Source organism: Cynocephalus volans, chromosome 1 (genome assembly GCF_027409185.1).
Source record: "Cynocephalus volans isolate mCynVol1 chromosome 1, mCynVol1.pri, whole genome shotgun sequence".
Taxonomy (NCBI): Eukaryota; Metazoa; Chordata; class Mammalia; order Dermoptera; family Cynocephalidae; genus Cynocephalus; species Cynocephalus volans.
The window spans coordinates 130,789,484-130,814,773 of NC_084460.1; the positions used below are offsets into that span (position 1 = coordinate 130,789,484).

A 25,290-nucleotide genomic window follows, 5' to 3' on the forward strand; every position below is an offset into this window, starting at 1 on the left:
GCCGCAACAGGCGTGGGGGAGATCAGCGCAGCAAAATGCTACCGAGGTACCTCCCCCAAATTCGCTGACCTTCCCTTAAAGGCCGATCACGGCTCCCAGATCTGTTAATTTATCCAACTTGTTCATTTTCATGATTTCTGGAGAGCAATCTTTACATTAGACCGGCAGGCCTCTCCAGTACTTTTGTTCCAGGAGTCTGCATAGTTGGAATGAGATTGCCCTGAGATAAGAATCCTCTTTGGGTTTTATTTTTGCACAAAATTTTTAGTATGTGGGCCCATGTACACGTTTTCACTACCGTAGACTTTCTAGTTTTTTGGGGTTTTTTAAGCAGAAAAACGAAAAAACTACAACTTAGACATTTTGGGTTTTATTGATAATCAATTTACATAACAGGCTCAAATTTTTATTAATTGAATTCTGCATACATACATTATTTAGTCTTAATTTACAAAGCAACTTACTTTGGTAATCTTTGAGGTATATTATTATAAAGTACAAGTTTTAAAGAAACATCACAAAAACAGTTGGTCAGTGATCACTTTTGTGAATATAAAAGAGAAAGTTTCAGGTTTGTAATCCAGTCACTCTTGCTTACAGGCAGACATTTAATAACTCCTTACCAAAAAAACTCCAAGTAGGTACACTGGTACCCCCAGGTAGTCTAGTTGGGATTCACCCAGAGAAACCCATTTTCCCTTTTAATAGAGTCAATATTTTCATTCTCTACAAGCATCTCAAAAATGACTTCAGCAATGCCATGTGGCTTTGGTGACCCTGGGAAAAAAGAAAACATTCAACTAAAGACAATAGTTGTTCAAACAGTAAGAATATATATTCTTAACTCAAGAGGATAAAACAATAAAACACTTCCTGCACTTTCCCTAACTCTTGGGAAAAAAATCGGATTTTAAGTCAGTTCACAAAGTCCTTATTTTCGCGAACCACTTGTATTGAGACATATATGCCTAAAAACTTATGAAAGAGCCAAAGCATGTGTCTCACAACTTCAAAGTAAGGGCACTTGTATTAGAACATACATGCCCCCAAAAGTTTTTAAAGAGCTAAAGTATGTGTCTGGCTTATAACTTACCAACTGTTAAAACGAGCCACGCACATATATGAACAATGAAGCCATCCATGGCTAACGAAAACTAATATATAAATCATTTTCAAACAGAAGGGTCACTTCTGCCATGAAAGATTGCTAAGCTGAAGCCAAACTTAGTTCAAGTATATTTGATCTGTCACTAAATGCCCAAGTTTTAACATAATCTCCTGGTTTTTAAAACTCAGAGGATGGTTCTTCGTTTTACATGTTGGTATCCTACATGTTTCTTTTTCCTAAATTGACTCTTCTGCCATTTAATGTATGAAGAGGCAATATAATCTTACATCTGATAGCCACCTTAAGAAAAAACACTATTTCTTTTATAAAGATACAACATGGCTGGAGAACTTGTAATATTTAGTAGTCAAACTTGTATACAGTAGTCAAACCTAGAAATGTTACGATATATGCCTGAAAACTGATCCTTTAAAATTAGTAATGATTTAGAGGTTTCTTCTTATATTTTTTAGCCTCTTGAAAGCAGTCTGTTGGACACATACTAATTCTGTGCTAACAGATAAACTTAAAGCATCAAACTTCTAACACCACGCTGTAAAAAGGAGGCCACACTACTCAATTCAGAATGTCTCATTTTCTTTTTGTATCATAGAAATTCAATTCCACAATGTATTTCATGGTTCACAGGAGAAATTCACAGCTTAGAAATATGTATAAGAACTGAAAGGATGATTTCTTAAGGCTATCAGAGACTAATTAGCAAATAAATGTTCTCAAAAAGAATGTTCATATTAAGAGATCCTAATAATTAGAAAACATGGAAATGTTCCTATGACAATTAAATCCTTCATCCTCTGGTTTTCTTCCAGATGTTTTACTTCGAAGTATCTCTACAGTTTCAGTCTTTAAGGTAATTAGCTTTCAACAGCCATGCCAGTCTTATTCTTATTTAGTAGATCAAAGGTTTTCTGAAGCATAATGAGTGAGGTCTTCAGCTGCAAACAAAATTAATTTTCAAAATCAGATTGTTTAAATTTTTCTGATTATTTTTATGCCAAAAGTTTACAATTATATTTAATATAATTTTGTTTATACTGATGCCCAGATAAAACACTGAATATAAAACACCTGATTTTTTAGGCTGTCTGTCAGTTTGATCGCTACAGTTCTTCTCATTTGCTGGAGTACTGCACTTCCTACTGCTGGGTATTCTGTCTTCCAATATGTCCATTAATCACATTATCCAAAGGGAAAGGCTTGTTTTCCTAAACTGTTGCTGAAGTTGCAATGGTCTCCTCATTATCCTCTAAACAACTCAAGTTCTACTTCCAGCCCTTTGCAAGTTATTATGCTCGTGTTCTTCACCTATCTAAAACTTACCCATACCTGCTGTCTCCATGTAGTTTTCCCTAACCATCATGCCTCTAAACACCCAAAGCATTATTACCCATACTACTTAAGATTTTGACACTTAATCTTGTACTTTTTTATAGTCTTTAACAATACACATGGGTAGCTGATTAATAAAATTGTAGACAACTTAAGAGTAAGAATTATGTCTTTCTTGTATTCATTTCTTCATTCAACAAATACTTATTGCTTACCCACTACGTGCTGGACACTGTGCTAAGCACCGGGTATACAATGGTGAACCAAATCAGCACTGTCCCTGCCTTCATGGAGCTTACAGACTAGTGAGGGACGAACTAAAACAAATAACCATTACATAAATATATACTTAGATATTTTATTAAGTTTTCCACTTGAGCAACTGGAGGATGGTAATATCATGTTCTGAAATTAGGTCCACTAGAGGAGAATTAAGTTTTGGCTTTGAGGAGAACTGAGTTCTGTTTTGGACATGATCAGTTTGGGATGTCTGTTAGTCATCCAGGTGAAGATGCCAGGTAGGCAAGTAACTGTATGAGTCTAGGGCTCAGGGAAGAAGTCAGAGTGAGAGATATGGATTTGGGAGTTGATGTTGTGTGAATGTTTATGTCCCCTCCAAAATTCATGTTGAAACTTAATCCCCAATGCAACAGTATTAAGAGGTGGGGCCATTGGGAAGTGATTAGGTCATAAGGGTTCTGTCCTCATGAATGGATTATGACTCTTATAAAAGGGCTAGAGGGAACTAGCTAAGCCCCTTTTTTGCCCTTCAGTCCCTTCCACCATGTGAGGACACCTAGACGGGGCCATCTGTGAGGAATGGGCCCTCACCAGACACTGAACCTGTGGCACTTTGATCTTGGACTTCCCAGCCTCCAGAACTGTAAAAAATAAACCTCTGTTCTTTATAAATTACTCAGTCTCAGGTATTTTGTTATAGCAGCACAAACAGACAGTATTGGAGAAGGGAAGAGAATCTACACAGAGCCCTGTAGCACTTGAGCTAGGAAGAGGTCAGGTAGAGGAAATGGTTTTAACCAGCAAAAAATAGTTTTACATTACTCTAAGGGAAAGAAGCCAGTCAAAAAAGACCATATATTGTATGATTCCATTTTAGTAATGGAAAGTAAATTACTGGGTGTCAGGCTTAAGGGAAGTGAAGGATGGGGAGTGACTGCTTAGGGGTATGGAATTTCTTCTGGGGTAATGAAAATTCTCTGGAAGCAATAGTGGTGATGGTTGCACAACATTGTGAAGATACTACAAATTCTTTAAAAGGGTGAATTTTATAGAATTTGAATTATATCAAATAAAGCTGAGGGGTTTTTTAATGATTTTAAAGAAGGGCAAGATTAGATACATTTGAAGAAAGGAATGGTCAGCTCTGTCAAATGCTGACACTCTAAGATGAAGACTGAAAAAGAGGTACATTACTTTTACAAGCCAGAGGCCACTGGGGAACTTAGCTCCAGCAATATCAGTGGAATGATGGGGGAAGAAAAGCAGGCAGGAGAGAGCTGAAGAGTGAATGAGTGGATTAAATATATGCATAACTTTGTTCCCCTCTTGAAACTCCACTGAAAGTACAGTAAAGGGATTTTTTTTTTAAGGCATAAATCCATGGGGGGCGGGGGGGGTGGAGAACAGAAGAGGATACAACAACAGTGCAACTTTGGAAACTGGAAAGCAGATGTATGACTTAGCAGGCCTGAGAAAGCTGATCCCCAAACAGTAGGGAGTGCTAAAAACCATCAAAATTAACCCCAGAGAATCTTCTAAAGGCTCAGGTGTTGGTAGCCAGGAATCTCTAGAAGAGGGAATAAAAAGGAAGGAGCCAAAATAAGAATTGGATGAAACCCTGGGTGTCTGACCTCTCCTACCACCTACTCAGAAGTCTGGAATTTAATTTTCTGGACAGGACAAAATAGTCTCTCACTGTCTGGCTAGTGGGACACCAAGGCATTGTTAAGGACAGAGGTACCATAACAAAAACGGGAACTGTATGAAAAAGTATACACTGAATGCTGAGACCATCCCTTCTGACCTGCCCTCACCCATCCCTGTTCTTACACTCCTCCTAAAATGTTCCAGCCAGTCCATAATCCTTCAGGTAGGAGACTGGAAGAGTCCTCTGTGGAAAATGACCAATCCTGTGACAATCTGACCTGAAGATACTGATACCAGGTATTCTCAAGAAAGAGCCCAAACCAAGTCTACAGAGAGATCCACACAAGCAGACAACTGAGGACGACCAGACATCTGAAGAAATCCTCTAACCCTGAAGACAGAAATTAAAATGGAGAGAAAGGATTTTGATAGAAAATAAGTATGCAAGAAGAAAAAAACATTTTAACTATCAATAATATACTTAGGGAGATAAAGATATTGTAGTCACTGAAAACGATTACAACACCACAAAAACAAACAATTCAGAAAAATACTAGCTCTTTGAAATTAAAAACTTGTTAGCAAAAATTGAAAATCTCAACAGAAGATTTGAAGATAAAAGTAAGGAAATTTCTTAGAAAAAAAAGGCAAAGAGACACAAGCTGGAAAGAAAAGGTAAGAAGATTAGACAACCCATCCAAGAGAAGGCTGACATCTGAATAACAGGAGTTGTAGAAAGTCAGCAGAGAGAAACCGGAGGGGAGGAGATCATCCACTATATAACTCAAGAAAACTTCCAGAACTGCAGGCCATGAGTTTCCAGATTAAAGGATCAGGAATGAAAAACAGCTTCAGAATTCTAAACTGGAAGCCAAAAGACAATGGAACAATGCCTTCAAAGTTCTGAAGGAACATTATTTCCATCCTAGAATTCTATCCCTAGCCAAACCATTCATCAAGGGAAACAGTATAACAAAAAATGTTCAGATAGGAAAATTTTAAATATTTACCTCCAATCTTTCTTTCTCAGGAAGCTACTAGAGAATGTGCTCTGTTAAAAGGAGAAAGTAAACCAGGAAAGGAGAACACAGGACATAGGAAACAGAGATTGACAACAGGAATCCCCAGGATGACAGCCATGCTCCAGGCATAGAGAGCCACTAGACCTAACCGGACCCAGTCGCAAGGCTCCATCAACAGAATACCTGAGTAAGTGAAGATTTGAGAGGAGATTTATAAACAGAAAATTAGAGGATAAATACTTATAAATAATACTGATAAACTAACTATAAGACCATTGGAGGGATAGCAAAAAGCACAGAAAAGAAAAAGTAGCTATGGTTTATTCTATGGCTCAGCTCAGAATAACAAAGTTAGTCAAAACAAAGTAAATACTGAGAACCGATCCAGTTGAAGTTAAATTATAACTTCACTATGAAGGCGGGAGGAGTCTGAAATGTGTGTTTTGCGGGGAGTGGAGGGGGGGAGTGGAGGGGGAGGGGTAAGTGGAAGGAAAGAAAACCAAATCCTTGTTTTCCATAACAGGGAATCAAAAGATAATGTCTAAAACTGAAAAATCAAGTATCGATACATGCTTATTTACAAATATGGAGATGAATAAACTAAGAGAGTTACATATAGTTGTCTTTGGAAAGGAAATGGGGAAAAGGGTGCTGGGATTGCCATTTTTCTGAACAAACCTTGTAGAGCAAGTTAAATCTTTAAACTATGTAAACAAGTGATTTTGATGAAAATAAAAACTTTAAAAAGTGAATGGGTTATGAAACATGAAGTAGTAACAGCCAGAGGAGGCAACTCTGAAACAGCCCGACTGTGAAAGGGAATAGAGAGATAGATGAGTAGATGGAGAAGGATGTGGATGATGTGAGCTGTTAATATAGGACATAACAGAGTAGGGTCATGTGTTGATGGTACAGATCCAGTTGAATGAGGGAGACTGAGAATGGGGAAACTAGAGGGTGATGGATGGAGTTTCCCACTAACATGCACTGGGACTTGCCTCCCATAGACAGAGGAATGCTTCTAACAGGATTGAAGACGAGGATGGGGTGCAGGGACAGGAGGTTTGTAGATTTGGTTTTAGGAGTTTCTCTTTTCTCTGAGGCATGGGCATCAATTGAGAGTGAGGGGGAAACGGTAAGAGAGGATGAGGAGAAAACTGAGAACATGATACGCTCCTTGCTCAGAGTAGTAGGACGGGAAGGTTGCTAAGGAACTGTAGACATTGTGCATCTGAAGAGTTCCTAGTTGAACTTGTAACCTTCAGTGCCTTAATGACATCCTACGTAATGCTCAATAATTAAATCTTCTAAGAAAAACCTTATGCATAGTAAAAAGGATGGAAGGAAATAAAATAAAATATTAACAGATTGTATCTGAATGTTAGAACTATACTTTTACTTCTCTTCTACTATTCCCTGTCTTTCAGTTTCAAAAAGTAAGCAGATATCATATTCATAATGAAAATATTAATCTTCGTTTTTCAATGGGAATCCTAAGCTTTGGCTCATGGGACTGAGCAGCACGTACTGATGATACTATGTTCTAGATACAATGTTTATGGCAAAACACCAAAATAACTCATTCTTCAATGGAGAACTGGTAAAATAATTATGGCAAATTTATACAGTTGAATGCTATGCAGCTGTTAAAAGAAGAGGAAGTGCTTTATGTACTGATATGGAAGTATCAAGATAAATGGTTAATAGATAAAAACAAAATAATGAATAATGTATATAGTAGTTACCATTTCTATAGAAAGAGTTAATATTAAGTATAAAATTTTATCTAGAAGGATCAATCAAAAGAATGAAGTAGATGTATACATGCTAATATGGAAACATTTTCAAAATACATTACTAATTTAAAAAGGGTATACAACAGTGTATATAGAATGTTCCCATTTTGTAAAAAAAAAATAATAAACACAAGTAGCTATAAACTAATATACATAATACAGAAATTTTCTTCAAATAATGGTATAATAAATATTCTCTCATAACCAGAAGAGCAAGTGATTCATACAGGTACAAAGATACTAAGTACTGTGGTATGTAGAGTTGCCTACCTGTTCGAGCATCGCTATGGAGTTTCGGAGCACTAATTTTAAATGACAGGCCTGATCTTTGTTCTTCTGAGTATTTTCTGCTCTTGACACCATATCAGAGGGTAAACTGAAAGAAAAATACCATCTTCAAAATCAAGAGAATAGCTTCTTATCTTTCATTTCCAGAACCTTCAGCACCCCATAAAATAGCAAACAAAATACAAAATTAAACAAAAAAAGCAAGCTGTTTATAACCACAGGATAGTTAGCTGACCGAAATCTCTGCAACTGAACTTAAACTTTTTGCAACTAAAGAATTACTGAAATAATATGGTGAAAACAGGTCAGGGGGCAGGGGAAACTTACTTTAAAGATTTCTCTTCTTGGAGGTGGAGACGGTAAAAGGACTGAGCAGCATATTCTATCTTTGACAGCTTCAAAAACAGTGTCACATTCAATAAAACCAGTAACAGCAAACTAGGCAGAGCAAATTATACCTGGTTAATTCACTTATCCAGACCTAAAGCATTGCTAATGCAGAATATACATGCAAAAGCTTCAAAATATATATTATCTAAACCATTTTCCAGTTATTGTTGTTATTTAAATCAATCATCCCTATTTTATTGTTTAAAAATAATTACTTTTAAATATTAAGTAGATATTGAGTGAAAAGATGAAAGGTAACTAGAGCGACAATAAAAGTCCTTGAATAGCCCCAACTTGCAAGTTGTGGTTGTCTCTGACATCTCTCCTCTCCACTAGGAATCCCAGCTAATGTTGACATGAGACAACCAGCTTAGAAATCTACAAGGTAAGCTTTCTGGATTTATTTTTGGGTGCCTTTGGCTTAAGCAATTACACACCCATAATGCTGCATTTCAAGAAGGAATGAAGATCAATATGGAGCTGATCTTAGGTAGATTGTGATGTACTTCTTATTCCCAGTGGAGGCCAAAAAAAAAAATTACCATTCAGCAAAAATTTCTTCTAGTTCATCTTGAACAAAGGAAGTATCAAATCCCAAATATACATTAATGCTGTCATATATAAAATATTACATGCCAAACGAACTTAATATATTGGTTTTTCACAGCATACTTTCAAGTGAATGGATACATACTTATTACACATATACGCAAATATATAGGTGGCATCATATCTATCTACTTTTTTTCCTGTTAAAATATTGACTTGCCCTTAAAAATATGTAGTATTCACCTTTACCCGTGAAGAAGAGGATTAAAAAAAAAAATTTAAGGTAGTAGCAAGAAAATCACATCCATGAATTACGGCTTTGAGATGGTATATAGATCAACACATCAACATATGAGTAGATTTTCTGCAAAGTAATGCAAAAGAACACTGATAATATTTGCTATTCAAAATGATCAGAGCAAACCAATTTAAGTAGCAAATGAAAACCTTTTATAAAACTCAAAGAAACATTTTCTATGTTCTAAAATCTATAATTAGAAAAAACAGCTGACATAAGAGTTTCATTCCAAAAAATTATCACCCAGAGTGTATCACTGAGTCAGAATCAATTCAATTAAACCTAAGGGAAAACCTCAAGATCCATACAGAATCATGTAGATATTAGTACTCTAAGTATGACTGGCTTAGTAAATTCCTATAGAAGACTCTGAGATTCAGACTAATTGCCCCAGTTTTGTCACCATGTGATGCTCAGATCACTTGCATTGGAATAACTTGAGTGTGTGCTTTAAAATACTGATTCCTGATCCCTACTTAAAACCCACTGAATCAATCTCTGGTATTGGGGCCAAGAAATCTGCATTTTAGCAAACTCTCCAAGTGATTCTCATGCACAGTAAAGAGTAAGAACCACTGGTCTAATCAAATAGAGTAAAATAGTATTATTGGGACTTCACCAGCATGTACATATATATGTTCCCTTTAAATTTATGGAACTCCCCATAAAAACTTATGATAGTAAAAATAAATCAGATTAGTTAAAAAGTAAAAACATTTGTTGAATGTATACTTTGTACTACCTCAAATTTAATAATTCTTCTGAAAATCATAATCAAAAACTATCATAATGAAACCTATAAAATTGCTTTTTATAGGCCAAAATTAGTCAAATGGTTGAAATTTCTACACAATAATATATAAATGCATTCAAATTCTTTTGGAAACTAGTAAAGATAAATGAAGACGTGAACAAAATAAGCATTCACAACAAATACTTACAAAATACTCATCACCATAATAAGAGTTGTGTTATAGCTTTTCACTTCCTTTTTCTTTCCTGCAGATCACAAGAAAAAGCCCACATTAGAATGAAGACTGTAATTACAACTGATAAAAACTAAATTATTGGAAAAGAAATTTTAAAAATTATTTATAAAGAAAAAAAGATTTATTGTGAATTCCCTTTACCCCTTTTTTGATTTCTGATAAACTGAATAATATGAAACAAATCTACAAAGAGAAAACCTACAGCAGTCCTTCAAATTTGGCCTATATTACAAATTAATTTACCCTAAAATTAAATAAGCAATTCAATACATCCTGTATGATATCTAGCTAAGTACTATCTCTGCAAATAATATTTGAGCAGGGTTTATGTACAATGCTTCCCTCTTTAAAAAAATCATCTATTCAAAGTTGCCTAAACTTTTAAATTCTAAAATTAAAGAACCATTAATCTTAAATAGTGGATAAACATAGTCACACTAAGATGTAAGCCTTAGAAGGAGATTTGATAATGTAGGAAGATGAAGATGTCACAGCTTTATAGCTCCAAAAGGGAGGGAATAACGGTTAGTAGAAATAAGGTGTCTTCAACATTGAGAGTGGGTATAATAAAAGTCAAATTTCATCTTTGCAATTTTGCTGGGCTGGCCCTGACAGTACATAAGGATTAAGAGCAGTATACTCAAAAATAGAAGTCAAATGTCTGTAAATGCTAGGCAGGAAATAAATGAGTGAAACTTTCAGAAGTGGAGGGATGAGGATTGTGGTAGGCACTGCAGCAAGCTGGGGAGCACACACTCAGTCCAACAAGGCAGCAGAAATCCCGACCAACTGCTGTTGGATCTGAGTTTTTAAATAAAAATGTCCAATTTTTAAAGTGCCATGTGGTTCAAATAAAATACTTCTATTGGCCATATACCTGCCATTTTGCAACCACTCTTTTATACTTACATATTAGTTTTAAAGAATTCAGATTTTGATAAACATTATCCAAAAAGGAAGGAAGAGAGACCTCCTAACTAACATATCTTATAAAAGAGGAACATTCTGCTTCATATAACTAAACTGAAATCTTTCTTTTTTTAAAAAAAAGATGACCAGTAAGGGGATCTTAACCCTTGACTTGGTGTCGTCAGCACCACACTCTCCCAAGTGAGCTAACCAGCCACCCCTATATAGGGATCTGAACCCGTGGCCTTGTTGTTATCAGCACCACACTCTCCCCAGTGAGCCTCGGGCTGGCCCTTAAACTGAAATCTTTCATCTTGGTTTACCAGGTGACAACTACCTTTAATATTGCCTTTGGTCTCTAAGCCCACATCTCCATGAGAGTGCTGGGAAAAAAGTTTAGGAACTGTTTCTGCTGTGCGGTTGAATGTTCGCCTTCTTCTTCGGAGGCCACTAAGTTTTCCAGGGTCCTCAACGGACTGATTTAACATAGATTCTTCCATTAACAAATCTGATTCTAAGAAGGAAAAAAAAAAGGATCTTTAGATAGTAAGGAAACCTTCTCAACTGTGACACAAGGGTTTTTTGGTTGTTGTTTTGTTTGCTTGTTTATTAAGCCTTAGTAACTTTACTCTTTAGCTTCTTATGGCCTAGATTCAAACTTTACTCTTAATAAAAACTTTAGGAGAGTATAATGACCCATAATGAGGTTCCGTTATTCTAGGAAGAATGTGTATTAATAAATGATGGGATCACCAGAGCAAATTTGCCATGTGCTATATTAAATATTAATGTAATGATTTCAGTTATGGAAACAACAGGCTACCCACTTACACTGGATCATTAGAAAGATTTCCAATATATATTATGGACTCGTCAACCTCAAAGGAAGGAGTAGCATATAAAAGTTCTAATTTTCAATGAGGGTTTGTAAGAAAGTAAGCACTAGTAAAAAAAACCTGCAAAAAATTTCATTTTGTAATTTGTTTCAACTTTTTTCATCACCGGATTTTTTTTTTTAGAAGCTCATTATCCAGTGGCCAAACTAATTTTGAGCTTCATTTTCTCTGCTGCCAATGAAACAGCCAAAGGAAGAAAGGTAAGGAAAATAAATAATCAACAAACTAGATTAGTTAAAGCCTTAATACCCTGAGCTGACTGACCACCAGCTTTTCTTCAAGTAAAATTAATTATGCTCATGTATGTATATATATTTTTCCCTCATGTATATATTAAGAAATATCCAAACAGACCAACGGTGTTACTTTCCCCAGTCAGCTTCCAGTACCCACCTCCACCAAATCTGTACATGTACATAATATCATTGCTAAGTGGGCCTGTGTTAGCCCAGGAAAACTGCATCAGATAAGGGAGATGTGGGCCTGAGGACTTTTCAGGTAGGTCTTAGAAAGCACAAGTATATATCTATGATCAGGTTATTCAGTCCCTGACTGCAGTCAGCTTCCCTGGCTCCTTGCAGAGGCAGGGAATATGACAGCCCTTAACTGTGTAGGTCAGTGGACAAGTCACTTAACATCTCTGTTTTAATCTGTTTCAATTTCCTCTTTAATAAAACGGGAAAAAAAAAATCATCCCTATCTCACAGGGTTGTTAAGATTATGAAATGAGATAATATTTATAAAGCACATAGAACGTTATTATATGTCTGGCATATTATAAGCATTAGATATGTTTATTAGACCAATGAAAATTAAAAGTTTTGAAATTCAACAAGTGGAGTAGTTGGAACCACTTCAGTGAGAGTCATTCCAACATCATCTGCTGGTTCTGTCAATCCAAATGAAGAATCAACCCATTTTGTTAATAAATGCTATCTTTACAAAAATATATAAATCAAAAAATTTACAAACCAAGCTGTTTGAAATAGTCATCCAATGAACTCCAGGAATTCTTCTCAATAAAAGATTTGATAAAACCCCATGGCTGTTTTCTGTATTTCAAATCTGTGGAAACTCTAATAGGATAAAAAGGAAAGAAGAATATTTATTTAAGGACAAACTTTAGTTATACTAATATTGCAACTAAATGTAAGGTTATATTCAGTGGAAAGCCAAAAGGATTCAAAGTCATTAAGATTATAAAAGGAAATTTGTTCATTGTTAATAACTTCTTTAAAAAATTACTGTTACTAATAATTTCATCAAATTTTCCTTCTAAGTACTTGCCATTTTATTTCTTTCCACTTTGGAGCCCCAAATTTTCATTACCTAAATAGCAATAAAGGCTCAAAAATAAATGCTAAATTTTCTAAATGCCTTGTATATCAAAATCTCTAGTGGTCATACATTAGTTGAAAGTAACTGCATTAACTGAGACTAAGCCCATCACTGTCTTTAATGCACCAACAGTGCTCATTTCCCATTGCAGCACAGTCAGTTACTGCTTCATCATGTGTCCCTAAGAACTCCCAGCCCCCTTGCCATTAAACAGGGGGATATGACTAGTTTTGGCCAATGGAATGGGAGCACAATTCTACAGCACTCTCTTCTTGTAGCAACTGACATGACACATACTCTGGAACCTGTAGCTCCAGGATGTCAAAGCCTTTTTCAGCTGGGGCCTTGAGTGCGGAGCCCCATCCCTCTACTGACCACTGTTGGACAAGTAATTTGAGCAAGAAATAAAGCTTTGTTGTGTAAAGCTACTACTAAGAATTCAGGATTAATACATGACCAGAGCATAATCTAGCCTATCCTGACTAAAACACTCATTTACAGTAGCTCACCTTAGCCTGCATTTCTGTTTTGAAGATCGGATGATACAGTATCTGTTCAGGGTGTAGAAGTAATCATGGTAGGGGACATCATGTGTCAGTACTTCCGAATCTACCAAATAAAATTGTGCTTCCCGACTCTCTCTATGCAGTGTCTGCCAAAATAACAAAGAAAAATTGCATATACATGTGTAATATATGAAGTTTCTTTCCAATTTAGAACATTTACGAGGGTATTTCAAAAAGTTTGTGGAAACAGAAATTTAAAAATAATGTGAATCTTTCCATGAACTTTGTGAAGTACCCTTGTATACTGGATTAGTTCTTAAAAATTACAAAAGACATGAGAACCCTGTATATGAAACTAGAAGAGTCTCCATGTCAGCTCTGCTATCTATGAATTGGAAGAAGGAATCTGCAGAAATAGTATTTGTTGCCTGTTTGTCATTTTACTGTACAATTATTTTTTTCTTTTTGGCATGAGGAGGAGAAAAGTACCATATAATGTCTTATGTGTATTATTAAAGAGTTTTAAATGTTCCTATTAGGGGAAAAATTCAAAATTTAATTGAACAAAGCAAGGATCCCACCTCAAAATTAATCAAAGTTTAACAAAACCATCCTTTACCAAAAAAGTGAAGGAGGGAGACAGCCAAACAAAACATCGCTTTTCCTAAACAATATTTAAAGCGGTTGTTGGCCAAACCTTTCTCATTTTAACCACACCTTTTCTACTTATCTCTAAGGAAAAAAGAAAAAAAAGTTTCCAAGGTTATCAAAGACTTCTCAATACCAAAATACCAAACTTTTCTTAAACATTTGACAATCTATTGAAAAAATTCTTAAGGAAAAGAAACAAGTCCTTTTTAATACTGATGGACAAAACTACAAGAACACAACTAGTTCATATGTTAATAGATATTTACAGAACAGACACACTATACTTCAACACAAACTGGGCACACACACACCCTCCTTTATAAGACTGTGCCATGCTGGTCACAGAGGAAGAAATAGCTTATATTCATTTTTGAAAACTCAATTTCTTCCCCATTTGGCCCTAACCCTTGTCATGATCTTGTAAATCATATTTCAGTACTATTCTTTTTAAAATCTTTTATTATGAAAAATTTTAAACATACATAAGAGTAGAAATGAAGTATAACGAACCCCACATCCCCTCCCTCTCACCATCCTGCCTGCCTGGCTAGATTACTTTTCAAGGAAATCCCAGACAGCAATATAATTTTACCCATAAACACTTCAGTGTATTTCTTTTAAAAATAAGTATTATTTTCTTTAAAACATAGCTATAATACCGTTATTCCATAGAAAAAATGAACAATTCCTTAAATCTCATAAATACTTCGTTTAAATTAGGATTGGGTAGATATGATCTATATGCCTCTAAAGTCTCTTTTAACCTGTAACAATTTCTCCGCCCTTTTTTTTCTTGCCACTTATTTCTTGAAATTGTCTAGTAAACCGGTGACTATGACAGGTATCTTCTCTCTTCCCACACGCATGATTCCTTTGGAATACTGCCAGAGTAGATGTACCTGCTTTTCAGTGGCAGCAGTGCATTTTCCAATAAGTGGATTATTAAGGACTATAGTGTAGGTCATGGTTCTCAGTTGATCACCTCCAGGTTCTGCAGTCCAAGGGGTAGACACCACATCTAATCACAGCAAACATAAAACAAGTTAGATCTAGAAACTTGAAGGGTTTGACTTTAAATGGAATAAAAGGAGTAATTTTTAAATTATTTAATTTTTTTTTTGACCAGCCCTAACCTCCTTTTAACTTTGTTATAAGTTTAACATTTAACAAAAGAGAGATTAAATGTTAGGCATTCTTCTTATAAGTGACATATTCCCCATCTCTGATCCATTTATTTCTAAATTGTTTTCCATTAACATACTTTTCATTTTCTTTAGAAGCTAAGATTAAAATTTGGTTCATCTATAGGCTTCTTTTTAAAGTCTCCAGTAACTGAAGAGAAGCAATGGCACCAGCCTCATCAGAGACAGAACAACACTTCAGTGCTCCCATCATTGAGGATGAAACTTTGAAAGACATTTGTCATTATGCAACAGTATGATCTTGATACCAACTTGTGGAGAAATCATGTCAGTTTTGAGAAATCATGTAATGTTACTGGCTGAAATCTTGTTTGCTGAAATCTTTGTAATAAAGGTGGGGCAAAAGAATATAAATGATTATATAACCCTTTCTATATTAAGAAGGCTATAGGATAATCTCTATATTTATGGCAATATATTCATCAAAATTCTCTCTTATTTGTTTAGAAAGAACACAATGAGTAAAAACACACTTCGAACAGAAATATAGCTTTACAACACAGCACTATACTATAAAGGTCATTTCACGCAAGCCAAAAATTAGGAAAGTATAGATAAGAACATTATGAACTCTATTCAAAGACCTGACTAAATCACCTAATGCTGCTAGCACAAATGGACTTAAGGCAATTACTCAGTATGTCTGGCTGCTATTCATCAACATACTATAGCACAGGAGCCTTCATCTAACCCATGACCCATCATTAAAGGAGTGAAGCAAGGCTTTATGAGATAGCCAATTTTTCTCAACGTTTTATATAGCCAGGCCTCAGGATTTAATGAGGGACCTTGAGGCTGCCTTTTGAATACCTGGTAAAATCTTATGACTAACTTAAAAAGGCAACATCACAAATCACGGAACCTATCACCCAGGATGTGCTGTAAAAATGGTTTATTTAGGTGCACATGAAAGAAGATACACTATTAATTCTAAAATATTTCTTAGAAGGTTACTTTGGTTATACGTCAGCCTGTTTCCAGAAAATGATACAAATAATCAATTATTAATCAGAAGCAGAATTTAAAGATATCATTGAATTCTTTTAAAACTGCTCAACAAAGCAATTATCAACCAAGATAAAAGAAAAGTATCTGTCTCCTCCCGTATGTTACACTTGTATTTTCACTAATGTTAGCAACAGGGCCTCCTGAATATCATGTGCCAGAACATCATCTAATTAACAACATCTTAGAATAGTCAATCCCCAAGGCCTAAATAAAGCTCATCAAAATACAAAAAAATCTGGAATGAAATTTTTTTTAAATGGCAACAGTGCACAAAAGGACACATGAGCCATTTTGATAAAGTGAACCGAAGTAATAAAAAGCTGAAATTTCAGAACAAATACTTTAAGAATCCCTTTGATGTAATACAGTTTTAAACTGGTGAATCTTCACATCCATTAGATGGCTATTGTTAAAAAACTAAAAAATAACAAGTGTTGGTGAGGATGTGGAGAAAATGCAACCCTTGTTCATTGCTGGTGGGAATGTAAAATGGTACAGTGTGGCTGTTCCTTAAAAAATTAAACATTAAATTACCATATGATACAGCTAGTTCACTTCTAGGAGTACCAAAAAGAATTGAAAGCAGGGACTCAAACAGATACTTGAACATCTATGCTCATATCAGCATTATTCACAATATCCAAAATGTGGAAAAAACCCAAATGTCCCCCAACAAGTGAATATATAAACAAAGTGTGGTATATGTATATACTGAAATGTTATTCAGCTTTTAAAAGGAATGAAATTCTGACACATGCTGCAATATGGATGAACTCCGAAGACATTATGCTAAGTATTACATAATAAGCCAGTCACAAAAGGCCAGATATTGTACGATTCTGCTTATATGAAGTGCCTAGAGTAGGCAAATTTGTAGAGGCAGAAAATAGAATGGTGATCTTCAGGAGCTGGGGGTAAAGAGAATGGAAAACTATTGTTTAATGGGTATAGAACTTCAGTTTGGGAAAATGAAAAAGTTCTGGAGATGGATGATGGTGATGTTAGCACAATAATGTGAATGTGCTTAATGTCACTGAATGGTTAAAATGGTAAATTTTAAGTTATGTACATTTTAACACAATAAAAAAAGTGGTGAATCTAGGTGAAGGGTATATGGGTGTTTATTAATGCAACTTTTCTGAAGAATAACACTTTTTCAAAATTAAAAAGTTGGGTAAAAGGACTTAAAACCAGCTTTTAATTACAAGTAGTGCTGTACAACTGTAAACAAAGATTAAAAATAATACCAATTTAAAAGCTCACTAATTTAAAAAAATAGATCCAGTAGTAGCCATTTTAATGCTGCAATTAGACTAAATCCACAAATAACTGATTACATGAAAAAATTATCATTAAATATTTTTTTAAAAGAAGCCTTTGAAACTCATTTTCAAAAAACACAACTTTGATTACCAGGTAACAAGTTCAGAGGATAAGAGTTTGGTTTGCAGTCATGAGCAGATTCTCCTCCGGGACAAAGCTTCTGACTAATTCTAAGTCTACCCAGCAACGTGACTATAACTGTTTAATTTGGAATTAACCAGAAACCTTTATTCCCAAAGCCACTTATAATATCAGATAGCAGATACAGTCATCCACATTAAAGTCAGATATGATATCAGACAACAAATGCAGTTGTGTTTCAAAACAACTTCATTTAGTATCAGCATGGAATAACACGCTAGTTCTTCATGGGCCTTTTCAGCCATAAAAATGGCAGTGCCACACCAACAGACATCATCTTAGAAAATTAAGGAAATAATGTACCAACTCTTCTGAAATATCAAGTTCTCCAGGCAGAAATGAATAACAAGAAAATAAAAAACAGATTCAGAAGAGATATAAGTTAAATATAAACTACTGAGTGAAAAGGAAGATTTATATCTCTTGGATATTCCACATTTTTAAAACTAAAAAAAAAATGATTTTTTAAAACTATGAAACAATTACAAGACTCAATAGCTATCAGTTAGTTAAATGTCTCTGCTACTCTACTATGAATAATAAGAAATAAAAAAATCTTGTACCTAGAATCCATACCAATGATATAATCTGTGAATATATAATTATATTTATGTAAAAGTTTTAAATAAAGGAATACCATCTAATGGTTAATAAAATACTTAGATCACAAACTCTACTTAATTGACTATAACTAAGTGACTCACCTGATATGAATCTCTGCTGCTGCTGTGTTCTAGTTTTACACAGCAAGCTAAACCATGTGTTCCAAAGATAATGTCTTGAAACACTTAAGATAAATTCAGTTTCAAACTAATTGTAAGCTTATTTGAGATGTTTATCACAATAGAACTTTTAACACATAATTAATGAAATCCTTCTTATGAGTATAGCCAATTTCCTAAATGAAACTTTTTTTTGATATATTCATTGAAGTATATACCATAGACACTGTAATCTCAAGTGTACAGTTCCATGAATTTTCACAAAGGAAACACATATGTGTACTACCACTCTGATCTAGACATAGAACTTACACCAGCATCTCAAGAGCTCCCTCCCAATATTTACCCACCCATCTTTCCACAATGGTAATTACTATACTGACTTTATGCCCATTGATTTGTTTTGCCTATTTTTTTTAACTTTATAAAAAGTTAAATTATATAGTATTACTCTTTTGTGCCTGGCTTCTTTTGCTTAACATTGTGTCTGTGGGATTTACTAATACCGTTATGAGTGGCAGTGGTTTGGGGTTTTTTGTGTTATTATATAGCATTCTTTTGTTAGGACATAGACAATTTGCTTATCCGTTCTATTATTGATGGATATTTGACTGTTTTGAGTTTTAGACCGTTATAAATAACTACTATGAACACTATAGTACATGTTATTCAGGGTACACATGTGTCTATTTCTGATGGATGTATACCTAGGAGTGGAATTATTGAGACACAGAGAATTCATAGTTTAGAAGATACTGCCAAACAAAGTGGTGGTTCTATTCCACACTCCACCAGCATCCAGTTATTCTACATCTGACCCCTTTTGAACTGGGTTCAACCCAGTTGAACTGGTACATTAATAAAAAAATATAATTTTAGTTTTCAAGGGGTCTAAATTTAAATGTGGATAGCATCTAATTAAAAAACTACTGTATACTGTTCAATGTAAATTTAACCAAACATTTAAATAACAGCTTATATATCACTAAAATAAAATCAAATTTGTCTAATCCCACCCCACAACAACATAAATCAGTTTATATAGGCTCAACCCCCTAAGGAAAATAACATTCTCCCAAATTTAGCATTAGGTAAGAACACAAGAACCAACCTATTATATTTCTAGAACTGGTAAATCTCTGCATAAAGCATGAACTGGTGAAGAGCAACTCAAACATTCTCTCAGCACTGATATGAAAAACACGGTTGATATAAAGTCTTCCATGAAGATCTTTCTCAGGTATATTTTCTAGAAAAACAAAAATAAAGACCAAAAGAGATGAAATCAAGGAAAGGTAATATCAAGGATTGGGGGGGTTTTGTGGGTTCTATTGTTGTTGTTTTGGTACAAAACGGTTTGTAAATGTAATTACAATGATCAGCACATTCCAGGACACTATTAAAACTCCAAATTGGAATCATATACATGTGTACCATATATAACTACACATAACAACATATACTTAACTAAACTATATATGGTCAAATATTTCAACTGTCAAACCCAAAAAATGTAGAAATATTTAATTTGAATAATATCAAAGTCTCAATTTATCACTCAAAAGAATATCTTAGAAGTGATAAGGGCAATACTGAGACACACTGTGGTATCTACCATAGCAATTAGCACATCCTTTCTCTGAATGTTCATACATTCAGCAAATATGAAGTCATCAATGGCTATACCATCTGCTGCACTCACTAGCTTGTCAGCCTGAGTAGTTTCGATTTGACACAATGCTGACTCCCCCAAGACAAGGATCACTGTATTCACAACCTATTCTCAATACCATACATTAAAATAACTAAGAAATCCTTCTGAAAAGTATTCTTCAAAACTAAACAATGCCCAATGGTATACTACATTTTTTCTGGGAACCTGATAATAATAATGACGTCGAAACTACTGGTAGCAAATGAAAATTCAATATCTCTTCACCTCTTTTCATATTCCCTGGAAACATATAAAATAGCCCATACTTACATGGTGTTTACTGTACAAGGGCACTTTAAAACATTCATGGAAAAATAGAATTAAATCTGCAGCAACATGGATGAATTTAGAAAAAATTACATTAAGTGAAATAAGCCAGGCACAGAAAGAGAAATACCGCATGTCCTCACTCATATGTGAGAGCTTAAAAAATAAACAAACAAATAAAAGAAAGAAAGAAAGAGAAAGAAAAAGAAAGAAAGGATCATAATAATTCGTTGAACTTTCAAAAGGCAAGAGCAGAACTAAGGCCACCAGAAGTGGGAGGAGGAAAGGGAAGGATAGGGGGAGTTAAGGAGAAATTGGTAAAGGGCTACAAAAAAAATGATTGCAAAGTGTAAGGCTGAAACACTAATTATCCTGATTTGAGCATCACATATTACACACAGATACTGATATTCAATGCACATAATTGATTGTACAGATATGAATAGATAAAATAATTTATTTTATCTATTAATAAATTTCAATAAATAAAAAATAATAGTCCAAGAAAAAAATAGACCTTAAAGATAATAGGAATCTTTCCATGAACTTTGTGAAGTACCTCGTGTCAGACATTGTGCTAAAACCTTACAATTACTGCCTCAGATTTTCCTCACACCAATCCTATGAGATTAGTAGTAGTATCATCACCATCATCTCCATTGTACAGATCAGGAAACTAAAGCAGAGAGAGAACTGCCAAAGCTCTGCAGCTAGTGAATGACTGATCTGGAATTTGAACCCACTCCGGCTCCAAAGCACACAAACTTAACCTATATTTTATACTGCCAGAAGGAGTTTAACTTATAAGAATCAAAAAGAAAAGGAAAGAAAAAAAAAAAAAAAGACAGCTAAGAATTGGAGCCTAGTATAATAAAGGTAGCATCCTTTATGAAGCAATCCTATATGAAGTTTTAATGATTTTAGGACCAGGATTACTTATTATTTATTTCAAGAATTATGCCCCATCGATACAGAATGAAATCTGTGACAAAAGCCAAAAGCTGCCCATATTTCAGAAGTCAAGCTCTAAGAATTATCTGTGTAAAGCATCTGTCAATATTAATCCATGAGAAGCAGTCTGTTTAAGTAAAAGAGCAATCATCTACGAATCAGAAAAATTCTTCTAGCTCTGGCTTCACTTCCAACTACCACCATTTCTCCCACATTAAATGATTTGTGTCTCTCTATTTTGTTACAGGGGTAAAGAACTTAAGGCTATCAGGCAGATATTGATTTACCTTCTGTCTGCAACAATACTATATATGTAGGCAAAAACTATCCACTGCAATTTCAAACAACGGCTCCTTCAGTGTAGAAATTAATCACTGAAACTGGGCAATTTGCAAAGATTTTGTGAGGTAATTTCTCAATTAGGCTTAGGAAACAGCTTTTTCTGACGAAGAAGTTTTCTATGTTCATTGTAAAAATAATTCAAATATACACAAAGAAAGCAAACAACTATAAGTGATTCTATTGATCCTGCTCATTTCCTCCACAATCAGAATCTATCCAGATTTGCAATAATATTTTTGTTGGCTTATTGACTTGTTTATTATCTTTCTACTGCACCAACTCTAAATTCCATGTGAGCAAGGATCATGTTGATTTTACACACCAGTGTACATCTAGTGCTTCGCACACAGAAGTATTAAATAACTATTTTTAATGAATAAATTACTATTAAAAATGCAAAAAATATCTTGGGATCTATTTTTACTTACAGGACTTTCAATTTGCAACCTTTTTTCTAAACTTTAAATTTTGGAATAATTTGAGATTTACAATTAACTAAACTAGGCTTTATTCCTATTTTTTTCCAGTAATATCTTTTTTCTGTATAGGATCCAATCCAAAATACCATGTTGCCTTTAGTTATGTGTCATCCAGTCTTTGACATCTTCTCATTCTTTCCTTGTTTTTTATGACCTTGACACTTTTGAAGAGTTTTTTATGACCCTGACACTTTTTTGGTTGGGTATTTTATAGAATGTCCCTCAGTTTGGGTTCATCTGATGTTTTTTCATGATTAGACTGGGATTGTGGATTTTTTGGAAAGAAGAGTATAAAGATGAAGTGCCCTTCTCATTAACCATGACCACTTGCTTAAGGCAGTGTCTGGCAAATTTCTCTACTGTGAAGTTACTATTTTCCCCTTTCCATACTTGTAAGTAGTTATTTTATTCTTTAGGTTATAATCCAATACTATCACTATTTATTCTGTTGCTCAAATTACTTGATTTGGCCATTAGGAGCTCTTTAAGGTTGATTCCTGTGTTCTTTTGGCATGCCTTTTTTTTTTCTTTTTTCTTTTTTTTTTGGAGCACTTTCTTACTTTCTGTTACTACAAAATACTCCAGGCTCATCTTATATTTTTTCCTACCCCAACCCTAGAATCAGCCATTTCTCTAAGGAGCCATGGAACTATAATTTTTCAAAAGTAAGCTTCTTGTTCATATTTAGAAGGATACAAATTATACTCATATTTGTATTTTAATATATTTTTATATCTCTTTTAAACCCCATTATTAGATAAAATGTTCTAAATTATAACTGATAAAAATAGAATCTGTGGTATCACTACCAGAAATTAGCAGTAACATCTTTTGCATGTAAATTTGTTCAAGGAAGTATGTATATGAAATAAACTATTTCCATCTGGGATTATTCATTTATAAAATTTAAAGTCTCCTATCCAAATAACATCACCAATAGTAATGCTGTAACATACTAAGCTAGCAGGTAGTATCTTTAAAATGGAAAAGGAACACTACTCAACCCAGTAGCATGTTACTATTTCCAATGAAGAAATACGATTTCAAACATATCACTTTGAAAGTGGCCAATAGAAAGGGTACAAAATAAAACAGATAAATATAGGAGAAGTGCACAGACATGAATGAAACTGAAAAAATATGCTGGCAGGTTTTTGAGGGTATATGAAAAATGTACTAGACAGGTATGCAGTTGATTTGGAGTTTAACTTAATATATAAGGACACATAACTTGTTACTTCCATTTTCCAAAAACTAGTGACCTGCTGTCTTCTTGATTCGGGGCATTTTTCACACCTGAAAAACCAAGTTCAATACGAGTGTGTTGTTCAAAAATCTGACCCAAGTAACTATGTCAGGGTTACCTGGTTTAGTCTCATGGCTGCTTCCCTAACATGCTAGCCTGTATCGTGGCTTTTCCCTGGCTTTCCCCAGAAGCCTACTTGACCTCACCTTTATTAATAAGTGTCATCCGATGTTCCATTTCCTGTAACTCTTTGCTTAGATTTGCCTCTAATTCACCTTGTTCTGTCAGGTATTGATCATGGATTCCAATTTTGCTATTCTTATGTAACCCTCCCATAGCCTAATCTTTGCTTCAGACTTAGCTTCCATTCTCAACATAATTAACTTTGGTTGGGAAACTGTCACACCAAGTTCTGTCACTGTGCCGTAGTCCAGGTGTCTCATGCCTTCAGCCAATTTGTCAGCTTCCAATCATGGCTCTACCTCCCGGGCAGATGTTTCACAAGACTGCCCATGACACAATAGAACAAAAAAGGTGGAAGAAGTAAATCCTGATAGCAACAGAAATATTATAACCTCGAAAAACACAGCCATACTTTCCTTTTACTTGTGGAAGTGGACACATTGTGTCAACTCATTTTCATTTGCCAGAAAACTCCCAGCATCTTCTCAGATATTCTAAGCTCCTCCCCGCAAATGGCCAAGTCTATCAGCTTTCCCTGGCTGGGGAAAGTCTATCAGCAATGACCCTTTAGATAAAGGAAGAAGTTCTGTAGCTTATTCTGTGAATTATTATATATCTAAGTTTTAAATTAGTAATATGGTTTAACATATTAAACACAATGCTTAACATTTTGTTCAGCAGCTGTGTGCCCAGAGCCCATTTCTGGAAGTACAGAAATATTCCTAAAAAGGGCACCCTTCAATTTTGGTGGGTTCTAAACTGCCTAGTATAAAGTAAGAGCTTTAAAAAAGAAGCCAGTCAAAGCATATTCTAGTCTAACTTTCCATATCTGGGCTTCAGTTAAACTCCATATCAAAGACTGGGCTAGAAGTTAGTTCAGGTCCTTCATGATATGCTTTGCAATGCTCTACTTTGTGGATTCCTGTCAGGTCTAGATGGGTCTAGAGGGAGTCTCTGTACCAAAAGAGTCCAGTGCTCGCCTCTCAAAATTATATGGGCAATAGAAAGGGAAAAAAAGGAATCCTCTCATCTTCTTGGCCTGCTCACAACAGTAGATCAAAGTACTATCATTTAAAATAAAATAATGTTTGGTTTAAAGTGATCTGCCATCTACCTCTAACCCCCACACACAAATTTCCAAATCTTCCAGGATGGTTTACTTCTTTTGACCTTCCCGGTTGTCTCTGTGGTTCATTGACATCAGGAGTTTTCATAACTTCAAAAATTTAAGAACATAAAAAGTAGATTTGACATCATGCCCATTTAATACACATGACAAGCCCAAGATGTTGAAACACACTTAGGGATTTATTATCTAATGATAATATAATAAGAAAAAATCATCATCCCATACACCTTAAATAGAACTCCACAAACAGAGAGCTGAAAGTCACATGTAAGTTCTTACTGCTGTAAAGACAAACAGTCTTGAAAGGGACACCAGCAAAGAGCAAAATGTAATCAGAACTCACATGCAATATAGCAACTAAACCGCTATTATTCTTTCTTTATTTCTAGTTATGTACACAGCTTTTATGAGTTTTAATTTTACCCTTTATGTAACTTATTAACGTTACTTTTATAGGAACTCAATAATGAGACTACTTTTTAAGGACCATTCTTATAAAAAAGGAAGTGAAAAAGAGAAAAAAAAAAAATCCTTTTTTTGGTGTCACTTACCTATTTGGCCACTGGGTGCCAGAGTAGATCTTCCTAAAGTCCTAAGTTCAGTCAG

General features: G+C 34.6%; 1 protein-coding gene across 1 annotated transcript in view; it reads right to left on the reverse strand.

Moving 5' to 3' along the window:
• Positions 1 to 1,983: 1,983 nt before the first annotated feature.
• Positions 1,984 to 25,290, reverse strand: part of GRAMD1C (GRAM domain containing 1C) — a 95,745-nt gene continuing 72,438 nt past the window's right edge. Inside the window, exons 10-18 of the mRNA XM_063111377.1 lie at positions 19,485 to 19,622; positions 14,877 to 14,995; positions 13,330 to 13,472; positions 12,455 to 12,558; positions 10,924 to 11,100; positions 9,630 to 9,687; positions 7,779 to 7,889; positions 7,434 to 7,539; positions 1,984 to 2,064 (exon numbers count right to left, since the gene is read on the reverse strand). Of these exons, the coding sequence (XP_062967447.1) occupies positions 1,984 to 2,064; positions 7,434 to 7,539; positions 7,779 to 7,889; positions 9,630 to 9,687; positions 10,924 to 11,100; positions 12,455 to 12,558; positions 13,330 to 13,472; positions 14,877 to 14,995; positions 19,485 to 19,622 (1,037 nt within the window). The remainder of the gene's footprint in view (positions 2,065 to 7,433; positions 7,540 to 7,778; positions 7,890 to 9,629; positions 9,688 to 10,923; positions 11,101 to 12,454; positions 12,559 to 13,329; positions 13,473 to 14,876; positions 14,996 to 19,484; positions 19,623 to 25,290) is intronic.